At 43.3% G+C, this 20,743-nt stretch overlaps 1 protein-coding gene across 1 annotated transcript in view; it reads right to left on the reverse strand.

The window, feature by feature from the left end:
• Window positions 1-20,743, reverse strand: part of ehbp1 (EH domain binding protein 1) — a 384,927-nt gene that overhangs the window by 214,212 nt on the left and 149,972 nt on the right. The window contains exons 12-13 of the mRNA XM_078405706.1: window positions 2,092-2,270; window positions 1,331-1,379 (exon numbers count right to left, since the gene is read on the reverse strand). Of these exons, the coding sequence (XP_078261832.1) occupies window positions 1,331-1,379; window positions 2,092-2,270 (228 nt within the window). The remainder of the gene's footprint in view (window positions 1-1,330; window positions 1,380-2,091; window positions 2,271-20,743) is intronic.

The following is a 20,743-nucleotide window of genomic DNA, read 5'->3' on the forward strand; positions in this document are numbered from 1 at the left end:
CAAAATAATGCTAATAACACAAAATCTAATATCTTTAGATTTTAAATGGAATAAGCAATATTTAAATCAAAGTATGAACATTAAACACAACAAATGCTTTCACATTTGCTCCCATTTTAGATGTAACATGTAACATTTGACATTTTCGCAAAGCAAAGAATATTGATATTCACATTTCAAATTTAACATTTGATAATTAAACAATATTTCTGCTTCAAAATAGATTCACCTTTCCTATTTCCTAAAAGACGTAAAAATAAATTGTTCTGTTTATTAAACTTGACATTCGTCTTTCACACACTTTGCAGACCTGCTGTGGATTGATTGACAGATATCAAATGCTATCCATCAACAATGCCAGCAGGACTGGTGAAAGTCTAAATATTTCTCAATACCCAATGTACTAAACTATTAACCAGGATCAGATTGCAAGTAGATTCCATTTGCTGTCAATTAACTGCTGAGAGAAATTACACTCAAGACTTAGTAAACACATTTATTTTCTAATTGATCTGCATCTGTTTGAATCTTAATTTAAAATGCATTTGCTCTTAATTTCAATGAACTAAAACAAAAGCTACGATCTGACCTGGTATTGCCCATATCGCGAGAGTCCCTCCTGCAAGTTAACCTCTGCTGCCCTTTCAACGATCACCTGCAACTTCATTTGAATGGAGAGAAAGGAGACAGATTCTGGCCTCAAAGAAAGCATTCATTCATTCTGTGATGTTGTGTTAATTGGTTAGGAGGAGGAAATGTCAGAAACTTTATGCATTTGTATAGTACTATACACAGGCATTCTTCATGATGCATTCATTCCAAACAGGGGCAGTAGGGGTTATCAGTCAGAACTGTGAGAAGACAGGAAACAAACCCGCAGGAAGCAAATGAGATACTCAATTTAACTCTCAAACAAGAAGTGAAAGAAGATGGGAGAAATGAGTTGCACAAAGAATAAAATCAATTGAAGAGAGCTCTCAAAACAGAATTATAACACATTAAAAAAACAAAGCTTAAATAATATTTATAGAAACTGAAAAGCAATGAAAAGATGTTTTCACTGAAAACTCCTTAAAAAATTGCTGCATGATACATGGATGAAAGCTACAGCAAGATATATCTGTGTTACAGAAACCTTCTTCCACAAGGTTTAAAATGTTTGTGACCAATGCAAACAGTGTCGATAATGCATCAGATAAAACGGCTGGGGAGATTACTTCTGTGAACAGCAATTATAACCTTACAAAACAACCTCACCTTCCAGGGATTACTAAACGACCACTGGTGAAGCCAACATTGTAATCATGTCATTTTCCGTGGCTATTCTTACCTTTTTATTGTTTTCTTTAATATCTTGAGGATTCAGAGATTTGTAATCACTGGAATAATGGGAACAAGAGAAGACAAAGTATTAGTTAGGCATTTAGTATTCACTTAAAATAATGCAAAATATATGACAGGGAAAAAAAAATACCGGTAGCGACATTATGTTGTGAATAATGATTTCATTGTAAAGCAATCAACAAAACAGGCAGAGTGGAAAATAAAAGTAACCACAAAATCACATTTCCCCCCAAAGCATTCAACTAACAGCCAAGTGAAGAGATAAACACCAGAAGCTTGCCTTTTAAACCACATTTATCATGCAGTAATCCTTTGCTGTCAGCATATGAAGAAATAAAAGATTATTTGTCTTATGAATTTCAATATAAACATTTCATTTGCAAGTTTCCAGAAAAATAGACTGATTAACTGCAAGACATATTGACATAGTTTAAGCAACACAGAAACAGAGAAAAGATATAGGTTTGCAAAGGAAAGGCTTTCTCCCACCGCAGGGATTTTGAGGAAGAGATGGAAGTCAGATTTGGCAGTCACTGACCGGGAGGGAGTCTCCCCCACCTGAGGTGCACCCTACCCACTGCACACTGTGCCCCTGACTTATTGTGGTATAGACTTCCAACAGGTGAGCTTATGCTGTGCAGAAAATCTTTACACCACCATAAAATGGAATTGCATTCCCAGCTCATTATATATCAATGATGCACAAATGAAATGGCTTATGTAAATCGAACTAACTTCATTACTTACATTAAGTCTGATCGGAAATGATGCAGGATTGCACAGAAAGCCAGCCCATTTCTCCATGGTGTGGTGAAATTTGTGATTTTCACTCCTCTATAGTTTTTTGTCACTTCTCTGCACCAAGCAAGCAGTGATTGAGTAGCATTTGGCTTTTTCCCCAGGATCGGGCTTGGGATCGGGCTTGGCTAAGGAATAAGGAAACAAAAAAAAGTTATGAAAATTAACACTGGTTGACCTAGCGAGACGATTGGAATCTTTTGATGTCTGCCTTTTTTTTAAACAGCTGTCAGTTTCTGATAATCACAGCTACTGACAAGAATCACACATCACACAATTCCTAGCTGCTGGCACTGATCCCTAAAGCAAGCTGTCAGTACAGGACTTTAGGTATGTACAAAGCACCAAGCCCAAAACTACACCAGATGATGTACTATCATGGCATTTCAAGGTTGAAGGCCTTTTTTCTGTATGTTTCCTGTTACATTTAATACAGTTGTTTTATTTTGTAACATTTGCAATTGAATACAAATTCTAGCATGCAAAGAAAGAATCTAAGATGTACACACATCTTTTGCAGCAAATAATGACCAGTCTTGGGAAGCACTCTCAAGGCAGTAAAATATTTATATATTGTCTATAACATGGAACAATTCTCAATTCTACTGCAACATAGTACAAACAATTACATGCTTTAAGCGTACACAAACTATCACAGGGGTCAAGGTGTTCAATCTATGAAAGCAACATTTAACATTGTGTTTTTTTGTACCTCAACATTTCTTCAACATAATGTAGAATTACTTCTACACAATGTACTTCTACATTACTTCTACAAATGTACATTCTACATTTAAATATTTATATTTCAACATTAGTTTTATTTCAGTCCACCTGAATCAGAACTTGAATGAAACCACAGGAATAGAAGCAAAATGTTTGATATCATGTTGATGTGTTTTCGGCATTAACACTCTCCTACATCAAGAAACCAAATGGAAAAAAAGATGTCCCAGCATTTGGATTTGTGTGTCGGCTGTGCACTGAAAGCACTCAGCAGCAAAATGTATAAAGTCAAATATGCAAGGAATAAACATATAATCAATAAATATAGAAATCACTTGAAGTGAACATTTAGAAAATAATCTTTACTAATTGAAATATAATTATAGTTCCTCAATGGAAACTTGATAAGATTTTTGTTTTAACTTTGTTGAAAATGGAGATAAAGATAACAATCAAATATCACTAAACAAAATTGCAAGCATAATCTGGAGCTACCAGTAAACTTGGAATATATTCCTGATTTAATTCTGTTTACCGACAAGTTTTGATTATCCATTTTCTATTTTGAAGACCAACTTACATCATTCATGATTTCAAGAAACCAGAATATGCAATGAGGAAATCTGGTTATTCAGAGACGATATGCGTATGTAAAACATTTCCAATGCTTTGTATGAATCTGAAAATATTTCAATTTAATAAAAGTGCCATGGGCAAGTATTAAAATACGATTATACAATGTGAGCTTTGGCAGAAGCAGCTAGTATAAATAAGCATATTACCAATACTTTAAAGACCATTTGCTATTTTAGCTGGTCAGCTTTGAGTTAAATTCAAATATGAATTTTGGCAGAAATTAATATAAACATCAGACAACTCTTGTATTCACTGGAGTTTAAAAGGATGAGAGGGGATCTTATTGAGACGTATAAAATTATAAAAGGACTGGACAAGATGCAGGAGAAATGTTCCCAATGTTGGGGAGTACAGAACCAGGGGCAACAGTCCAAGAATATTGGGGAGGCCATTTAAAATTGAGGTGAGAAGAAACTTTTTCACACAGAGAGTTGTGAATTTGTGGAATTCTCTGCCACAGAAGGCAGTGGAGGCCAATCCACTGGATGAATTTAAAAGAGAGTTAGATAGAGCTCTAGGGGCTAGTGGAATCAAGGGATATGGGGAGAGGGCAGGAACGGGGTACTGGATAGGTTAGGTGAGTGGGCAAATGCATGGCAGATGCAGTATAATGTGGATAAATGTGAGGTTATCCACTTTGGTGGCAAGAACAGGAAAGCAGACTATTATCTGAATGGTGGCCGATTAGGAAAAGGGGAGATGCAACGAGACCTGGGTGTCGTGATACACCAGTCATTGAAAGTAGGCATGTAGGTGCAGTAGGCAGTGAAGAAAGCAAATGGTATGTTGGTATTCATAGCGAGGGGATTTGAGTATAGGAGCAGGGAGGTTCTGCTGCAGTTGTACAGGGCATTGGTGAGACCACACCTGGAGTATTGCGTACAGTTTTGGTCTCCTAATCTGAGGAAAGACATTCTTGCCATAGAGGGAGTACAGAGAAGGTTCACCAGATTAATTCCTGGGATGGCAGGACTTTCATATGAAGAAAGACTGGATAGACTCGGCTTGTACTCGCTGGAATTTAGAAGATTGAGGGGGGATCTTATAGAAACTTACAAAATTCTTAAGGGGTTGGACAGGCTAGATGCAGGAAGATTGTTCCCGATGTTGGGGAAGTCCAGAACAAGGGGTTACAGTCTAAGGATAAGGGGGAAGTCTTTTAGGACCGAGATGAGAAAGTTTTTTTTCACACAGAGTGGTGAATCTGTGGAATTCTCTGCCACAGAAGATAGTTGAGGCCAGTTCATTGGCTATATTTAAGAGGGAGTTAGATGTGGCCCTTGTGGCTAAAGGGATCAAGGGATATGGAGAGAAGGCAGGTACAGGTTACTGAGTTGGATGATCAGCCATGATCATATTGAATGGCGGTGCAGGCTCGAATGGCCGAATGGCCTATTCCTGCACCTATTTTCTATGTTTCTACTGATTGTGGATGATCAACTATGATCACATTGAATGGCGGTGCTGGCTCGAAGGGCCAAATAGCCTACTCCTACACCTATTGTCTATAATCTCTGGTGATAAAGTATAGGTGAAGAACTGTCTGAAGGATAGTTCTTCAGACTGAAGAAGCGTCCCGACCTGAAGCGTCACCTATCCTTTATCTCCAGAGATGCTGCCTGACCTGCTGAGTTACTCCAGCACTTTGTGTCTATCTGTGGTATAAAGCAGCATTTCCAGCTTCTACATAATCTGAGTACTTTTTAATGTAAAAATATATTTTTTAATGGTTGACAATAAGGCTATCTCACTTTCATAGAGTGATATTTTAAATTTATAGTGCGTGCCTGTGCCATTTTCAAGGAAGGTAAATTTGGGGGCAGATTGATTTGTCATGTTTGTATAGAAACCCCCCAAATGGAAATTAGTACTACACATTCATCACAAGGTGTACACCATACACACATGTCTGTGTAGCCATTTCTACTCTAAGTCTACCAGTTTGTAGTTCTTGAACAATGGCAAGACAGATTACAGGAAGGTGAGAGAGTGCTTCAAGACAACCTCTCCCTCAATGTCAGCAAGACGTAGGAGCTAGTTATCAGGAAACAAGATGGTGTGCATGCCCCGCTCAGCATCAATGCAGCTGTCCGTAATGGAGACATCTGACAGCATCACATCCAGGTGTGAACGTGGACATCCCAGCTGATGGTTCAAGTGGGAATAGGAGAATATTCAGGAGTAATACAAGAAATATGAGGTGAAAAGGGGAAAACAGCTGGCAAAATGGAACACAATCCACTGATTCAGGAGCTTGGGAAAAGAAAAAGCAGCAGATGACTAAGGGTGGAATAATACTGCTTGCGTGATGGTCCAAGTATGTTCAAGCTAAGAGTAGAGTTCCAGGTGAAGTGAGTCAAGTGATGGACGGATACTCGATTCTCTCTTCTTTTACAGAACTAAGCCAGGGCCATCAGCCACTCCCAGCTACCAGGCTCCTGTGGCCATTCATACATTAGCAGGCAAGCTCAATACTGTCCCCTTCAGATTTCCACACACTTTCAATCGTCCAGTACAACAAACAAACCGCTGGAGAAGACAGTGGGTCGAGCAGCATCTGTGGGGGGAAGGAACTGTCAATGTTTCAGTTGAAAGGCTGCATCAGGACTGAGTGGAGAAAGAAGATAGTGGGTATGAAGATGATAGAGGGAGAGATGATGCAGGGGTCAGTCAGTGATTGGTGGACCAGGGGGAGTGAAGGACAGGAGCAGCCAGGTGGGGAAGGGGAGGTGAAGGTGGAGATACCTGAAAGGGTCATCAGTGGGAACACAAAGGCTAGCAGTGCTGGAATCTGATAAGTACACAAGGTGATATTGGGAATCATTAAGGGAGAGACAAAGGAATACCGATGATACCGACAAAGGGACTAGATGGAGGAGTGATCCAGTGGGTAAAATGTGTGGATATTAGGTGAATGGAACCAGGACAGGGACAAAATTAGGCAAAAATGTGAGGACAAGAGGGGGATTGCAAGGAGCGAGGGTGGTGAAACACAGGCGAGTTACAACATCAATGCCTTTCTCCCCACAGATGTGCCCGACCCACCAAGTTCCTCCAGCAGCTACAGTCTCTTGTGATGTAATATTCCAGTGATGGATTAGCAAATATTCAGGAGTAGAATCCGACTCCATTTCCCCCCATCTAATACACTGCCATAGAGTCTTACAGTGTGGAAGCAGACCCTTCGGACCAACCCGCCCACACCGGCCAACATGTCCCATCTACACTAGTCCCACCTGCCCACACCGACCAACATGCCCCATCTACACTAGTCCCACCTGCCCACACCGACCAACATGCCCCATCTACACTAGTCCCACCTGCCCACACCGGCCAACATGCCCCATCTACACTAGTCCCACCTGCCCACACCGGCCAACATGTCCCATCTACACTAGTCCCACCTGCCCACACCAGCCAACATGTCCCATCTACACTAGTCCCACCTGCCCACACCGACCAACATGCCCCATCTACACTAGTCCCACCTGCCCACACCGACCAACATGCCCCATCTACACTAGTCCCACCTGCCCACACCGACCAACATGTCCCATCTACACTAGTCCCACCTGCCCACACCGACCAACATGTCCCATCTACACTAGTCCCACCTGCCCACACCGACCAACATGTCCCATCTACACTAGTCCCACCTGCCCACACCGACCAACATGCCCCATCTACACTAGTCCCACCTGCCCACACCGACCAACATGTCCCATCTACACTAGTCCCACCTGCCCACACCGACCAACATGTCCCATCTACACTAGTCCCACCTGCCCACACCGACCAACATGCCCCATCTACACTAGTCCCACCTGCCTGCATTTGTCCACATCCCTCTAAACCTGTCCTATCCGTGTTTTCAAGAGAGAGTGAGATATAGCTCTGAGGGCCAACGGAATCAAGGGATATGGGGAGAAAGCAGGAACGGGGTACTGATTCTGGATGATCAGCCATGATCATATTGAATGGTGGTGCTGGCTCCAAGGGACGGATGGCCTACTCCTGCACCTGTTTTCTATGTTTCTATATGTTTACTTGTCTAAATGTGCCTGTGGATGAAATGCAGTTTCCAGGATTATTCAGAACCCTTCTCAGCTAGTTTGGTCACAAAACAGGGGCAACTGACCTCTCCAGCCCAGATGCGGACAACAATCCAATTTTTTGGTTAATAATGCACTGCTGAAGGTTCAATTCAGAGGCATTCCATGTTAGATATACAGTTCACCTATACAGTTATATATACAGTTCACCTATACAGGGGCATTCCATGTTAGATATACAGTTCACCTATACAGTTAGATATACAGTTCACCTATACAGGGGCATTCCATGTTAGATATACAGTTCACCTATACAGGGAACATTATAAGGAAGCAGACAATCTAGTGCAAAAGATTTAAAAACTGGAGGATCAAGTCATGGGTGATCACCCAGGTTAAGCACTTCTGATGACCAAGAATATATACAGATTTACATTACAGAATTATCAAAGTATAAGTGAACTTCAGTACACTATTTATTAGCAATAAGTGGCTGCAATATAATACAACTAAAACATGTTTTTCTATTGCTTGGCGCATGGTATAATTAGTCTTTTCAGGAGGTTTATGATAAACTGCAACATTACAAACCAGCAATTATCAAAATGTTGCTTTTTGGCTCTGCAAATATTGACACACTTCTACGTACCCTTGGGAAGTACTAATACACTACATTGGAGGCCTTGTGAACAGTTACATCATCTTAGAGAGTGATGCAAATATTGGCATGTTCCCAAAGATTCCATTGACACAGTTCTGGTGATCCACTCAGGTTTCCTCCACGATTAAAGACTCTGGAAAGTTTATGCAATATAAACAATATAAACAATATAAACAATATAACTGACAGGTTCACATTCAGGACTATAAGTCTCCCTCTGAACTGTCAATGCAAGCCACAGTTTTTAGTAACACCACCATTGGATAATTTATATTACAGGACCTCTTTGGGAAGTAATTTTACAATATTGGTTGAAACTCCTACCTTGGTGCTGGGGCAGCACAGTGGCACAGCTATAGAACTGCTACCTCACAGCGCCAGGGACCCAGGTTTGATCCAGATTACGTGTGCTGTCTGTACAGAGTTTGTACATTCTCCCTGTGACCGCATGGGTTTTCTCCGGGTGCTTCCCATACCCCGAAGATGTGCGGGTTTGTAGGTTAATTGGCTTCTGTAATTTACTCCTAGTCTGTGAGAGGCGTAAGTGGGATAACAGAACTAGTGTACAGGTGATCGATGGTTGGCGTGGGATGGTGGGCCGAAGGGCCTGTTTCCATGCTGTATCTCAAAACTAAAACTAAACTAAACCATATGGGCAATTATCTAAAAAGCTGGGTCACAATTTGCTTGCTGCCAAGTGGTGAGTGAAGGTACAATACACTCACAAACTAAGCCACTGACCACTGAAGCGACTGGGAACAATAATGTATCTGTCTCCATTGTACATTTTACCTGCCAGCCTTTGCTACACTGGAGGATGCCACACCTCAGGAAAGGATTGTCATTTCTGACACCTCTTCTATATTAGATCACAGCCAACAAAACAGCCGCATTTTGAGAAATTGCTGCAAGATTTATAAAGCACAAGAGCTTCATTTGGAAAAACCCATTAAAAACCGAGAAAAATTTGACCTGTTTTTCCATTTCAAATAAAAAACCTATATTTGGGAAGATGCTCCCTACCCTGCAAGCAGCAGCAGTTAGAGATGAGCCACAATCTATCATTGAAGTGTTTCAGTTTTAACAGCTTCATTACAAGGAGGAATACCCTGTGCTGTTGTCAGTGACAATGGAAGTCATGGAAATACCACTGGTGGCTCTGTACATTACTAAACCAGGTCAGTTTTACAGCAGTCTTTGAAAGTGGTGCAGTATCAATGTCACAGTAAACACAATAGCTTCAATATTCTGCTCTTTTATGCTTCTTTTGATGCAATTCGACAGAAATCACAGAATTTTAAGCGCAAATTATATTCAGTGCAATTAGTGTCTCAGCAAAATTTTGCACTTGCTTAAAAAATTTCTTGAAAACCAAGTCCAAGCCGGCAAGTAATTAACCAGCTTGCTGGGCCTCCGCTATTGTGCTCATTTACAGGTCTCCGAGAAAGCTGGAAATGTTAAACTACTACTTTTTGCACAAGGACACCAAAAGTACAAGTTAAAACCTTTCCATGCTTCTTTATTTACTCAGAAACTAACTCATTTATCACATTAACAAGAAAATATCACTGCATGTTTTAAGAATGAGAACCGTGTAGTCCATTCAGCCCTTTATGCCAGCTCCAGTATTCAATGAGATTACGCCTGACCCTTCAATCTCCCACCAACCTCCTTCACTAACTAACCTTCATCCCTCCATTTACTTCAACTACTTCAGTTCTCCCACTCTAGAATAGATTCAGTGACTGAGCCTCTACTGTTTTTTTGGGTCATGAACTCCATCCACTGGTGAATACATTTTGCTCACCTGTCCTGACTGACCATTGTCTTACTTTGAGGCTCAGATCCTGATTTGGAGGGTCCAGCCAGGAGAAACATCACCTCTGTGTTGTCCATCAAGCCCCATTAGAACTTGGTGCCTTTCAATGAGATCTCCTTTTATTCTTCTGAACTCTGGAAAGATTTAGTCTGGTTAATTCTGCCCTTAAAGGACGATGGCCAATGTTTTACATGAACCAACTGATCGAGGCTTCCTGACGCAGGAAGGTCAGACTGAATCGTGTGGTTTCACTGGAGCCCTGTAATTGGAGCAAGACATCTCCATTCCTGTAATCAAATCCTTTTGCAATAAAAGCCTTTACATGCCATCCTAGTTGCTTACTGTGTGTGGACCACAATTTTCACTCATCTGTGTACAAGGTCACCCAGTTTCCTCTGAGCACAAACACTTTTCAATCTCGCCATTTAAAAAATATTCTGCCTTTTTACATTTTTCTACCAAAGTGGATGAGCTTGTGTTTTTAAACATTCACATTATATTTGCCACATCCCTGTCCATTCCAGCTGGTCTGCCTTCAGCTCCCAATGCTTTTCTGCATCCTCTTCACGGCCCACACTGCCACCTAGCTTCACATCATCCATCCCCAACTGCTTATAGGATGCTCACTTGTACACACTGCCCATGCAGGCATTATCTCTCTTCAAAGGTAGGCACAGAATGTGGAGTAACTCAGCGGGTCAGGCAGCATCTCTGGAGAGAAGGAATGGGGGACGTTTCGGGTCGAGACCCTTCTTCAGACTAATTATCTCTGTTCATTTGCTCAAATTCAGTTCCCTCATCCAAATCAATGACGTCAACTGTGAACAGCAGAGGCATCTCATTAGTGCCGACAATACAAACAGTTAACATTACTATGAATCTGTTTTCCTTTTGTTAACCAATCTCAACTCACGACAGTATGTTAGTCTCAATACCCTGCATTTTATTGAATAATTGTGTTGACACATTATCTAATGCCCACACCACGTCAGTGAGTTTCCCCATATCTTTTCTGCTAGTTCCAGCTTAAAACAATTAACAGGCTTATCAAACAAAATCTTTCAGAAATCCATGCTGATAGGATTGAACAGTTTAAAGGGCTGTGGACCAAATGCAGACTAGTTCACCTGCAATGGGACTAGTTCACTGTTCACTAATGATTGTAAAAACTGCTGCTAAATACAGGTTCTGAAATATTAGTGCAAGACTGCTTTCTATAAGTGCTCCTGGAACACACTAGCAAATAACAGATTCAAATGTGCATATTTCTTTATTAAAATGTGTGAAGTCATAAAACTTTCTCAGCATTTACATCGAACATAGAACAGTACAGGAATGGACCCTTCGGCCCACAATGTTTGTGCTAAACACGATGCCCAGCTGTACTGATCTCATCTGTCGGCAAGTGATCCATATCCGTCAATTCCCTGTAAATCCATGTGCCTATCTAAAAGCTTCTTATAGGCCACAATTGCCTCCACCACCACAATGGCAATGCGTTCCAGGCCCCCACCACCCTCCCCCTCTCACCTTCTAGCTATGCCCTCTAGTGTTGGACATTTCCATGCTGGGTAAAAGGTTCTGTCTACCCTATCTATGCATCTCATAATTGTATATGCTTCTATCAAGTCTCCCCACAACCTCCAACGTTCCAGAGAAAACAATCCAAGTTTATCCAACCTCTCCTTGTAGCTGAAACCCTCTAGTCCAGGCAGTATTCTGGTAAACCTCCTCTGCACCATCTCCAAAGCTTCCACATCTTTCCTGTAATGTGGTGACCAGAACTGCATGCAATACTCTAAATGCAGATAGACACAAAAAGACACAGGCAGCATCTCTGGAGAGAAAGAATGGGTGGCCTTTCGGGTTGAGACCCTTCTTCAGCCTGGTTAGGGATAAGGGTAACGAGAAATATAGACGGTGATGTGGAGAGATAAAGAACAATGAATGAAAGATATGCAAAAATGTAACGCTGATAAAGGAAACTGGCCATTGTTAGCTGTTTGTAGGGTGAAAATGAGAAGCCAGTGCGACTTGGGTGGGAGAGGGATAGAGAGAGAGCTCCAAATGCAGCCTGATCAAAGTCCTATAGAGCTGCATCAAGACTTCTTGACTCTTATATTCAATTCCCCCAGCAATGATGGCAAACATACAGCATGACTTCTTCACCATCCGAAGCACTTGTGCTGCTACATTTAGTCAGCTATGAAGTTGCAATCTGACATCACTCTGCACATCAATGTTGCTCTGGGTCTTGCCTTGGGTGCAACCTCCCAAAGTGCAACACCTCACACTTGCTCGGGTTAAATATTTAGAGTGCAAAGGTACAACACACTTGCACTCTGTGCATACTGTGCTTAATGCACTCTGTGCATTACTTGACTACACTTCTTCCCACCCTGTCTGCTGTAAAAAGTCTATCCCCTACTCCCAATTCCTCCGTCTACGCCCAGGATGAGGTGTTTCACACTAGGGCAGCAGAGATGTCCTCATTCTTTAGGAAACGGGGCTTCCCCTCTTCCATTATAGATGAGGCTCTTACTAGGGTCTCTTCTACATCCCGCAGCTCCGCTCTTGCTCCCCCTCTTCCCATTTGTAACAAGGATAGAGTCCCCTTGTCCTTACCTTCCACTCCAAGGACCCAACCAGTCTTTCCAGGTGAGACAGAGGTTCACCTGCAACTCCTCCAACCTCATCTATTGTATCCGCTGCTCTAGATGTCAACTTCTCTACATCGGCGAGACCAAATGCAGGCTCGACGATCGTTTCGCTCAACACCTGCGCTCAGTTTGCCTTAACCAACATGATCTCCCGGTGGCCGAGCATTTCAACTCCCCCTCCCATTCCCAGTCTGACCTTTCTGTCTTGGGCCTCCTTCATTGTCATAGTGAGGCCCACCGGAAATTGGAGGAACAGCATCTCATATTTCGCTTGGGCAGCTTACACCCCAGTGGTATGAACATTGATTTCTCTAACTTCAGATAGTTCCTCTGTCCCTCTCTTCCCCTCCCCCTTCCCAATTTCCCACTGTCTTCCTGTCTTCCACTACATCCTATCTTAGTCCTGCCCCCTCCCCTGACATCAGTCTGAAGGGTCTCGACCCGAAACGTCACCCATTCCTTCTCTCCTGAGATGCTGCCTGACCCGCTGAGTTACTCCAGCATTTTGTGATATCTGCACTCTGTGAATGATCACCTCTGTTAGTGCCACTATCTCACTCTCTCTCTCAGCGGCCTGCAGTTTGTTTTCTTGCAAATACTCTTGAACCAGTGCCGTGTTGTTGGTGGAGGAACTCTCACAATGCTATTGGAGTGAGCACTCCAGAAATCAGCAACCTATGACCGTCAGTAGAGTGTGCACATGTAGAGGTGGTGATCCTTGCACCCCTGAATTACGTCCTTTTTCTGGTAGAAGACGCAAGGTTGGAAGGGGCTGTTGGAATATGGCAGCTGGGTAACTTGCCCCTCCATCTTCTATTAAATCTTGCCCCTCTCACCTGAAACTTATGTCCTCTTGTTTTTCATTCCCCTACTCTGGGTAAAGGACATTCACACTGTCGATTGCCCTCATGATTTTATACACCTCTCTAAGATCTCCCCCCAGCCTATGCTTCAAGGAATAATGTCCTATTCTGCCCAACCTCTCCCTTTGGCTCAGCCCCTGACATCCTTCCTATAACAGGGTGACAGGTGGAACAGAGGAAAGGTGGGGAGGGGGGGGGGGGGGGGGGGGGGGAAGGGAAGGAATGTGGGGGGGGGTAACCTGCTCTTTCCGTCCTGGGCCTCCTCCATTGTCAGAGTGAAGCTACATGCAAACTGGAGGAACAGCATCTTGCATTCCGCTTGGATAGCTTACAGCCCAACAGTATGAACATTGAATATTCTAATGTTGTGATTTACCAAACAACCCTAACTCCCACCACTTCTTCCCCTCCCCCTGTTTCCCCCACCTCACCACTCTGCCCCACCCAACACATTCATTTCTCCCCTCTCCCTCCCCTTCCCTAAATTCCTTCCTCAGGCTTCACATTTTGCATTTCCTCTATCCTTATCTCACATCTTTTCATCTTTGGCCTTAGTCCAACCACTTGCCAATCAAAACCCCCGTCACACATAACCATCTGTAGCCTGCCCCCCCCCCCTCCCCAACCACCACAATGAGTCTAAAGAAGGATCCCGATCCAAAACATCCACCTGCCCACATTCTCCAGAGTTGCTGCCTGACCCGCTGTGTCATTCTATGTCTTTTAGTGACCCAATACCAGTTTGGGCAGAGCATTACGAATGGATTGCTTTAGATGATACTTTTGCATTGCATTAATTTGATACTTAAAATCTATTTCATGACAGGGAAACTGTTTTTCATTAAAAAAAAGACTTTTCAAGTCCAATTTCAAAGGAGACAATAAGTAAAATAGAACAGGAAAGACTTCTAGAAATGTGACTTTTAGATTATGAGACTTAAATCATGTCAAAATATTCTATACACTAAATCAACAGTTGTAGCTTTCTTCCTAAAATGTTCATCAGGTATTAGTGAGCACAAATGGAATACTTTCTTGATGATAGTGAAACTATTTTAATATAAACCTAGCTGTACTAAAATTTTCTTATATGTAATCCATTGTTTAGACATGACAGAAAATCTTTCAAATTCAATCTTTGACAAAATTAATTAATTCTTTGAAACATGAATTCATCAATGGTCTTGAGAAAACTCTGTTTTTTAACATACATGCAATGTAAAGTGACCCATATTATCGGTAAACAACCACAAGAACAATATCATCTGTTTCTTGGTTTTAAAGATGAAAACCTTCAATTGGTCTTAAGCCCACACACCTGTGTATCAGGGATAGAAAAACCCAGATTAAGCTAATGTTACCAACTCTTTCTGCTGTGTCATTCAAAACCACTTACAGGCAATGACGACAGGGCAAAGTTAATTTTAATCACTTAGAAAAATACAAGGATTCAGACCAAACGTACAGTTTGTGAGGGGGAGTATTATGCCATCACACTGGAACACAACATTTCGCAAAAGACTCAAAGGATATGAATGTGCATTTGCATTATGCTGCATATAATCTTAATTACATATCTGAAAAACTTTGCATGTAAAAAAACTCTGGTATAAATTAGTGATTTATTCATATTTTTGCATAAATATCAACCTCAACATGTTTCCTTAATATAAGCTGATGGATAACTAGCTTTTCCCCGTTATTTTACTATAAGCACAAATGGCATAGATATTTTATTATTGAGACATGAAATTCAACAGCACATTCCCTTTTGTGAAGCTCATACACAATTCATTTTAACGTACATTTAGGTTTAGATTTTGATTTAGGTTTATTATCATGTGCATTTAAGCATAATGAAAAACGTTGTTTGGCATGCTATCCAATCAGATCACATAACATGAACACAATCAGGTTAAATGCAAGTATAATAGATCGAGCAATGGGGAAGATAGACTGCAGAATTCAGCTCTCTACACTAGAGCGTATTGTCGCACATCAGTTATTTTGCTTTTATGTTTATTTTGGCAAGTTATTTTCAGTTTTGTGAAAATGCTTTTAATAGCCACCTTAAATGAAGAACCATTTTAAATTAAATTAAATGTTTAAGGCGTGCCACAGGTACAACTGCAGCGATTGATAACAGTTTAATTTAAACAATCTATCAATTATTCAAGAATATGTTTATTTTAATTGCAAATGAAACAGCAATCTGTTGCCCTACATTAAAGCTTCCAATGTTTTCAGTGAGGGAGAGTAGGTATCCACTCAGGGGAAATTATATGTTTAAAAAAAAGAGGGTGGGGACAAATGTGAAAGATGTGTGACTGTTAAAGGGGTTAATTTATGGAATAGTTGCAACAATGAATTAATAGAGTGTAGTAATATGTGTAAATTCAAGAAAATGTTCAAAAATATTATATTTGAACGATACAAATATATGTGATCAGCACTGAGAAATGACTGACATGACAGAAATGATATTTCGTGATTATATTTGTGTTTCTTTCTATGTTTTGTTAATCTGCTTCTGACTTATGATGTTGTGTTTATTTAATTATATTTTATTTTATTGTTTTGTTTCACTGCTATTTTGGTTAGTTAGGGTAATGCTTTGTTAAGTATTAAGGGTAGGCACAATAAGCTTTGGCTTCTGCCAACACCTTTTTTTTCGGTCAGAGAATATCATGTGTGATTATATTGTTTTTATTTTTGATATAATGATTTTGTACTATTTAACTTTCACAACTGTATGATCAATCTGTTGTATTGTATTGACCGGAAAAATAAATAAAATTTAAAAATAAATAAATAAATAAAATATTTGGCCACCCAACTCATTCTTAATAATAATAATAATAATAATAATTCATTTATTTTATATAGCGCCTTATCGAGTGCTCAAAGCGCTTTACAAAAACAATCAACATAAAAACAAACAGACAAACTATCCTAACGGAAAAGCGGCGAATAAACAACGCCAGCGTCCTCTCACGTCAGGGTCCGGCAGTAGACAACAAAAAGCACAGGACACACAGATACAATTTTTACACAAACAGCCATCACAGTGATTGCTCTAGGCACACCCTCACTGTGATGGAAGGCAAAGTCTTATCTCCTCCTCATTCTTCTCCCGTGGTGCCACGAGGTGATCGAGACTCCCAACTTTTTGAAGCCCCCACCGGGCGATGGAAAGTCCCAGGGCCGAGCCGAGCAGGCCGATGAAAGTCCTGAGCCCCCACCGGGCGATGGAAAGTCCCAGGGCCGAGCCGAGCAGGCCGATGAAAGTCCTGAGCCCCCACCGGGCGATGGAAAGTGCTGCGGCCGAGTCACGCAGGGTGATGAAGGGCCTGTGAGCGGGTCGATCGTACCTCGCGCTTCGGGGCGGTCGAAGCTGCTACGGCTGGAGCTCCCAAAAACCGGTCGCCAGCCAGGGACCTGCGAACTCCCGATGTTGCGGTCTGCAGGGCCCACGGCCGAAGCTTCCGAGATGGTAAGTCCAGGCCCTGCGACCGGAGTCTTCAAGGTCGATCCCAGCTGGAGGCCGCCGACTCCACGATGTTAGGCCGTAGCGCGAACGGAGATACGACACGGTAAAGGTCGCATCTCCGTTGAGGAAGAGATTAGAAAAAAAGGTTTCCCCCAACCCCCCCACCACCCCCCCACATACACAGTTAAAAATAGAACAAAACGTACATTAAACGATGACAATAGACAAAAAACAAAAAAAAGACAGAGAGACTGCCGGTGAGCCGCAGCTGCAGAACACAGCCACGCCCCTTCTTGTTCCAGAGACTGCAACTCAAACTGGCCTCCACAACTAAAGTCATTAATTAACGTTCAAATGCTATGGCTATACAATAATTTGAAACGGGTGATAGAAAGGCATGAAGTAGTAATTCATTTTGGCTTCCCTCATTTGTTAAAGCAAATCCATAATGATTCTAGGGATTTATCCCACTGTCACACGTTCGTGGGGATTTTTTAAACTTGCTTTACATACCTTGGAATAATCAACAGGAGGTACAAGAGCACACCATGGAACTGTTCACAAAATATAACACATTGTACAGTTCTAAAGCAACATCTATGAGTGCAATCCAGTAAATCTGTGGCTGACAGCAAATTCTTGTCATTAGCAGACTGTAAGTTGCAGGTAAATGTAGTGGTTGGGAAATGACAAACATGTTTGGCCAGATCACCTACATTTACTGTTAATGACAGATGATTGTTTTAATTAAATTACTGTGAGTGTTGTCTGCGGCATTGTTTCAGGATATGCAGTGGGAGTGTACAAGCCTCCTGTTGAGAGGCCTTCGCTCGGGGTCATGACTGTGACTGATAACTGTCTGACCAGCTGTGACCCTCTGAGGTAACAGGTGGAGGATAAACACTTCCTTTTAAAGATTTAGATTTCCAAGCCATAGCAACGTTGGGTCAATGTCAGACAGTTTGGAACTCACAGACGGTTCAATCTGTGGAGTTACTCCAAAATAAGCTGTCAATAAACTTCTGTTTAAAAGTCTATTTATTCACAAAATGCTGGAGTAACTCAGCAGGTCAGGCAGCATCTCAGGAGAGAAGGAATGGGTGACGTTTCGGGTTGAGACCCTTCTTCAGACTGTTTAAAAGTCTATGTTAATTGTGAAAATGTTACATCATTTGCTGACTGTAGAAAGTCGGAAAAAAGTATTAAAGTGCACATTCTTTCTTCACTGGGAGAGGTTGGGCAGGCTAGGACTTTATTCATTGGAGTGCAGGAGGCTGAGGGGGAGATCATATGGAGGTGTATAAAATCACGAGGGGAATAAATAGAGTGAATGCACCTTAGTAGGGAATATCCAGTGTAGAGAACCAAGAGTCAGAGGACATAGGTTTAAGGTGAGAGGGGAAACGTTTAATTGGAGCCTATGGGGAACATTTTCACACAGAGGGTGGTGCACATTGAACAAGCTGCCACAGAGGATAGTGTACACATGGAACAAGCTGCCACAGAGGGTAGTGTACATGGAACAAGCTGCCACAGAGCGTAGTGTACACATGGAACAAGCTGCCAGAGGGTAGTGTACACATTGAACAAGCTGTCACAGAGGGTAGTGTACACATGGAAGAAGCTGCCACAGAGGGGGGTGTACACATGGAACAAGCTGCCACAGAGGGTAGTGTACACATGTAACACGCTGCCACAGAGGGTAGTGTACACATTGAACAAGCTGCCACAGAGGGGGGTGTACACATGGAACACGCTGCCACAGAGGGGGGTGTACACATGGAACACGCTGCCAGAGAGGGTAGTGTACATGGAACAAGCTGCCACAGAGGGGGGTGTACACATGGAACACGCTGCCAGAGAGGGTAGTGTACATGGAACAAGCTGCCAGAGGGTAGTGTACACATGTAACACGCTGCCACAGAGGGTAGTGTACACATTGAACAAGCTGCCACAGAGGGGGGTGTACACATGGAACCAGCTGCCAGAGGAGGAAGTTGATGCGTTTCTTTTTCCAAAATGTTGCCGTTCCGTAGCAATATTTTGCAAGCAGCACAACAACAAAAACTTAAATATAGCAGTTGTTTAGAGTACAATATTTACAAATCTGTCAGCTGCTGCAAGTAAGGACCACATTGTTCTGTATCAGGACATATTACAATAAAACGCTCATGACTACTATCACAACATTTAAAACATTTGGACAGGTACATGGATAGCACGTGTTTCGAGGGATGGGCGGATAGGTGGTACTAGCATAGGTGGGGCTTCTCCGTTGGCTTGGTCAGGTTGGGCTAAAGAGCCTGTTCCTGTGCTGTGTGACTCTATGACACTCTCTCTATGACTCTATATATCTTTCCAAAGTAAATCTATTTACTGGGTAAATAAAGAAGTGTGAGTTTTATAAATTTAATGAACTCAAAAAAGTTTAGACTAGCTTACGTAGATTAGATTAGGAAAGGTTAAAGTAGGTTAGGTTAGATTACATTAGGTTTGTATGGCAACAAATAAATAATATTCCATTTTTAAAAACAGCTTGAAATATTGGAATATAGATATACCGTAGGTATACAATTATTTACAAAACAGAAAAAATACAGTGACCACCACTGGGGGAGAGAGAGGAGAGAGAGGAGAGAGAGAGAGAGAAAGGGGGGGGGGAGGGGAGAGTGTCGGGGTAGAGGGGACAGCAGGTGAGAGCGGAGCGCGGGGAGGGAGAGGGGAGAGTGTCGGGGTAGAGGGGACAGTGGGTGAGAGTGGAGCGCGGGGAGGGGGAGGGGAAAGAGTCGGGGTAGAGGGGACAGCGGGTGAGAGTGGAGCGCGGGGAGGGGGAGGGGAAGGGGAGAGGGTCGAGGTAGAGGGAACAGCGGGTGAGAGTGGAGCGCGGGGAGGGGGAGGGGAGAGTGTCGGGGTAGAGGGGACAGTGGGTGAGAGTGGAGCGCGGGGAGGGGGAGGGGAGAGAGTCGGGGTAGAGGGAACAGCGGGTGAGAGTGGAGCGCGGGGAGGGGGAGGGGAGAGAGTCGGGGTAGAGGGAACAGCGGGTGAGAGTGGAGCGCGGGGAGGGGGAGGGGAGAGTGTCGGGGTAGAGGGAACAGCGGGTGAGAGTGGAGCGCGGGGAGGGGGAGAGTGTCGGGGTAGAGGGAACAGCGGGTGAGAGCGGAGCGCGGGGAGGGGGAGAGTGTCGGGGTAGAGGGAACAGCGGGTGAGAGCGGAGCGCGGGGAGGGGGAGGGGAGAATGTCGGGGTAGAGGGAACAGCGGGTGAGAGTGGAGCGCGGGGAGGGGGAGGGGAGAGTGTCGGGGTAGAGGGGACAGCGGGTGAGAGCGGAGCGCGGGGAGGGGGAGGGGGAGGGGAGAGTGTCGGGGTAGAGGGCACAGCGGGTGAGAGCGGAGCGCGGGGAGGGGGAGGGGAGAGTGTCGGGGTAGTGGGGACAGCGGGTGAGAGAGGAGCGCGGGGAGGGGGAGGGGAGAGAGTCGGGGTAGAGGGCACAGCGGGTGAGAGCGGAGCGCGGGGAGGGGGAGGGGAGAGTGTCGGGGTAGAGGGGACAGCGGGTGAGAGTGGAGCGCGGGGAGGGGGAGGGGAGAGAGTCGGGGTAGAGGGCACAGCGGGTGAGAGCGGAGCGCGGGGAGGGGGAGGGGAGAGTGTCGGGGTAGAGGGGACAGCGGGTGAGAGCGGAGCGCGGGGAGGGGGAGGGG

This window comes from Rhinoraja longicauda, chromosome 9, assembly GCF_053455715.1.
Source record: "Rhinoraja longicauda isolate Sanriku21f chromosome 9, sRhiLon1.1, whole genome shotgun sequence".
NCBI lineage: Eukaryota > Metazoa > Chordata > Chondrichthyes > Rajiformes > Arhynchobatidae > Rhinoraja > Rhinoraja longicauda.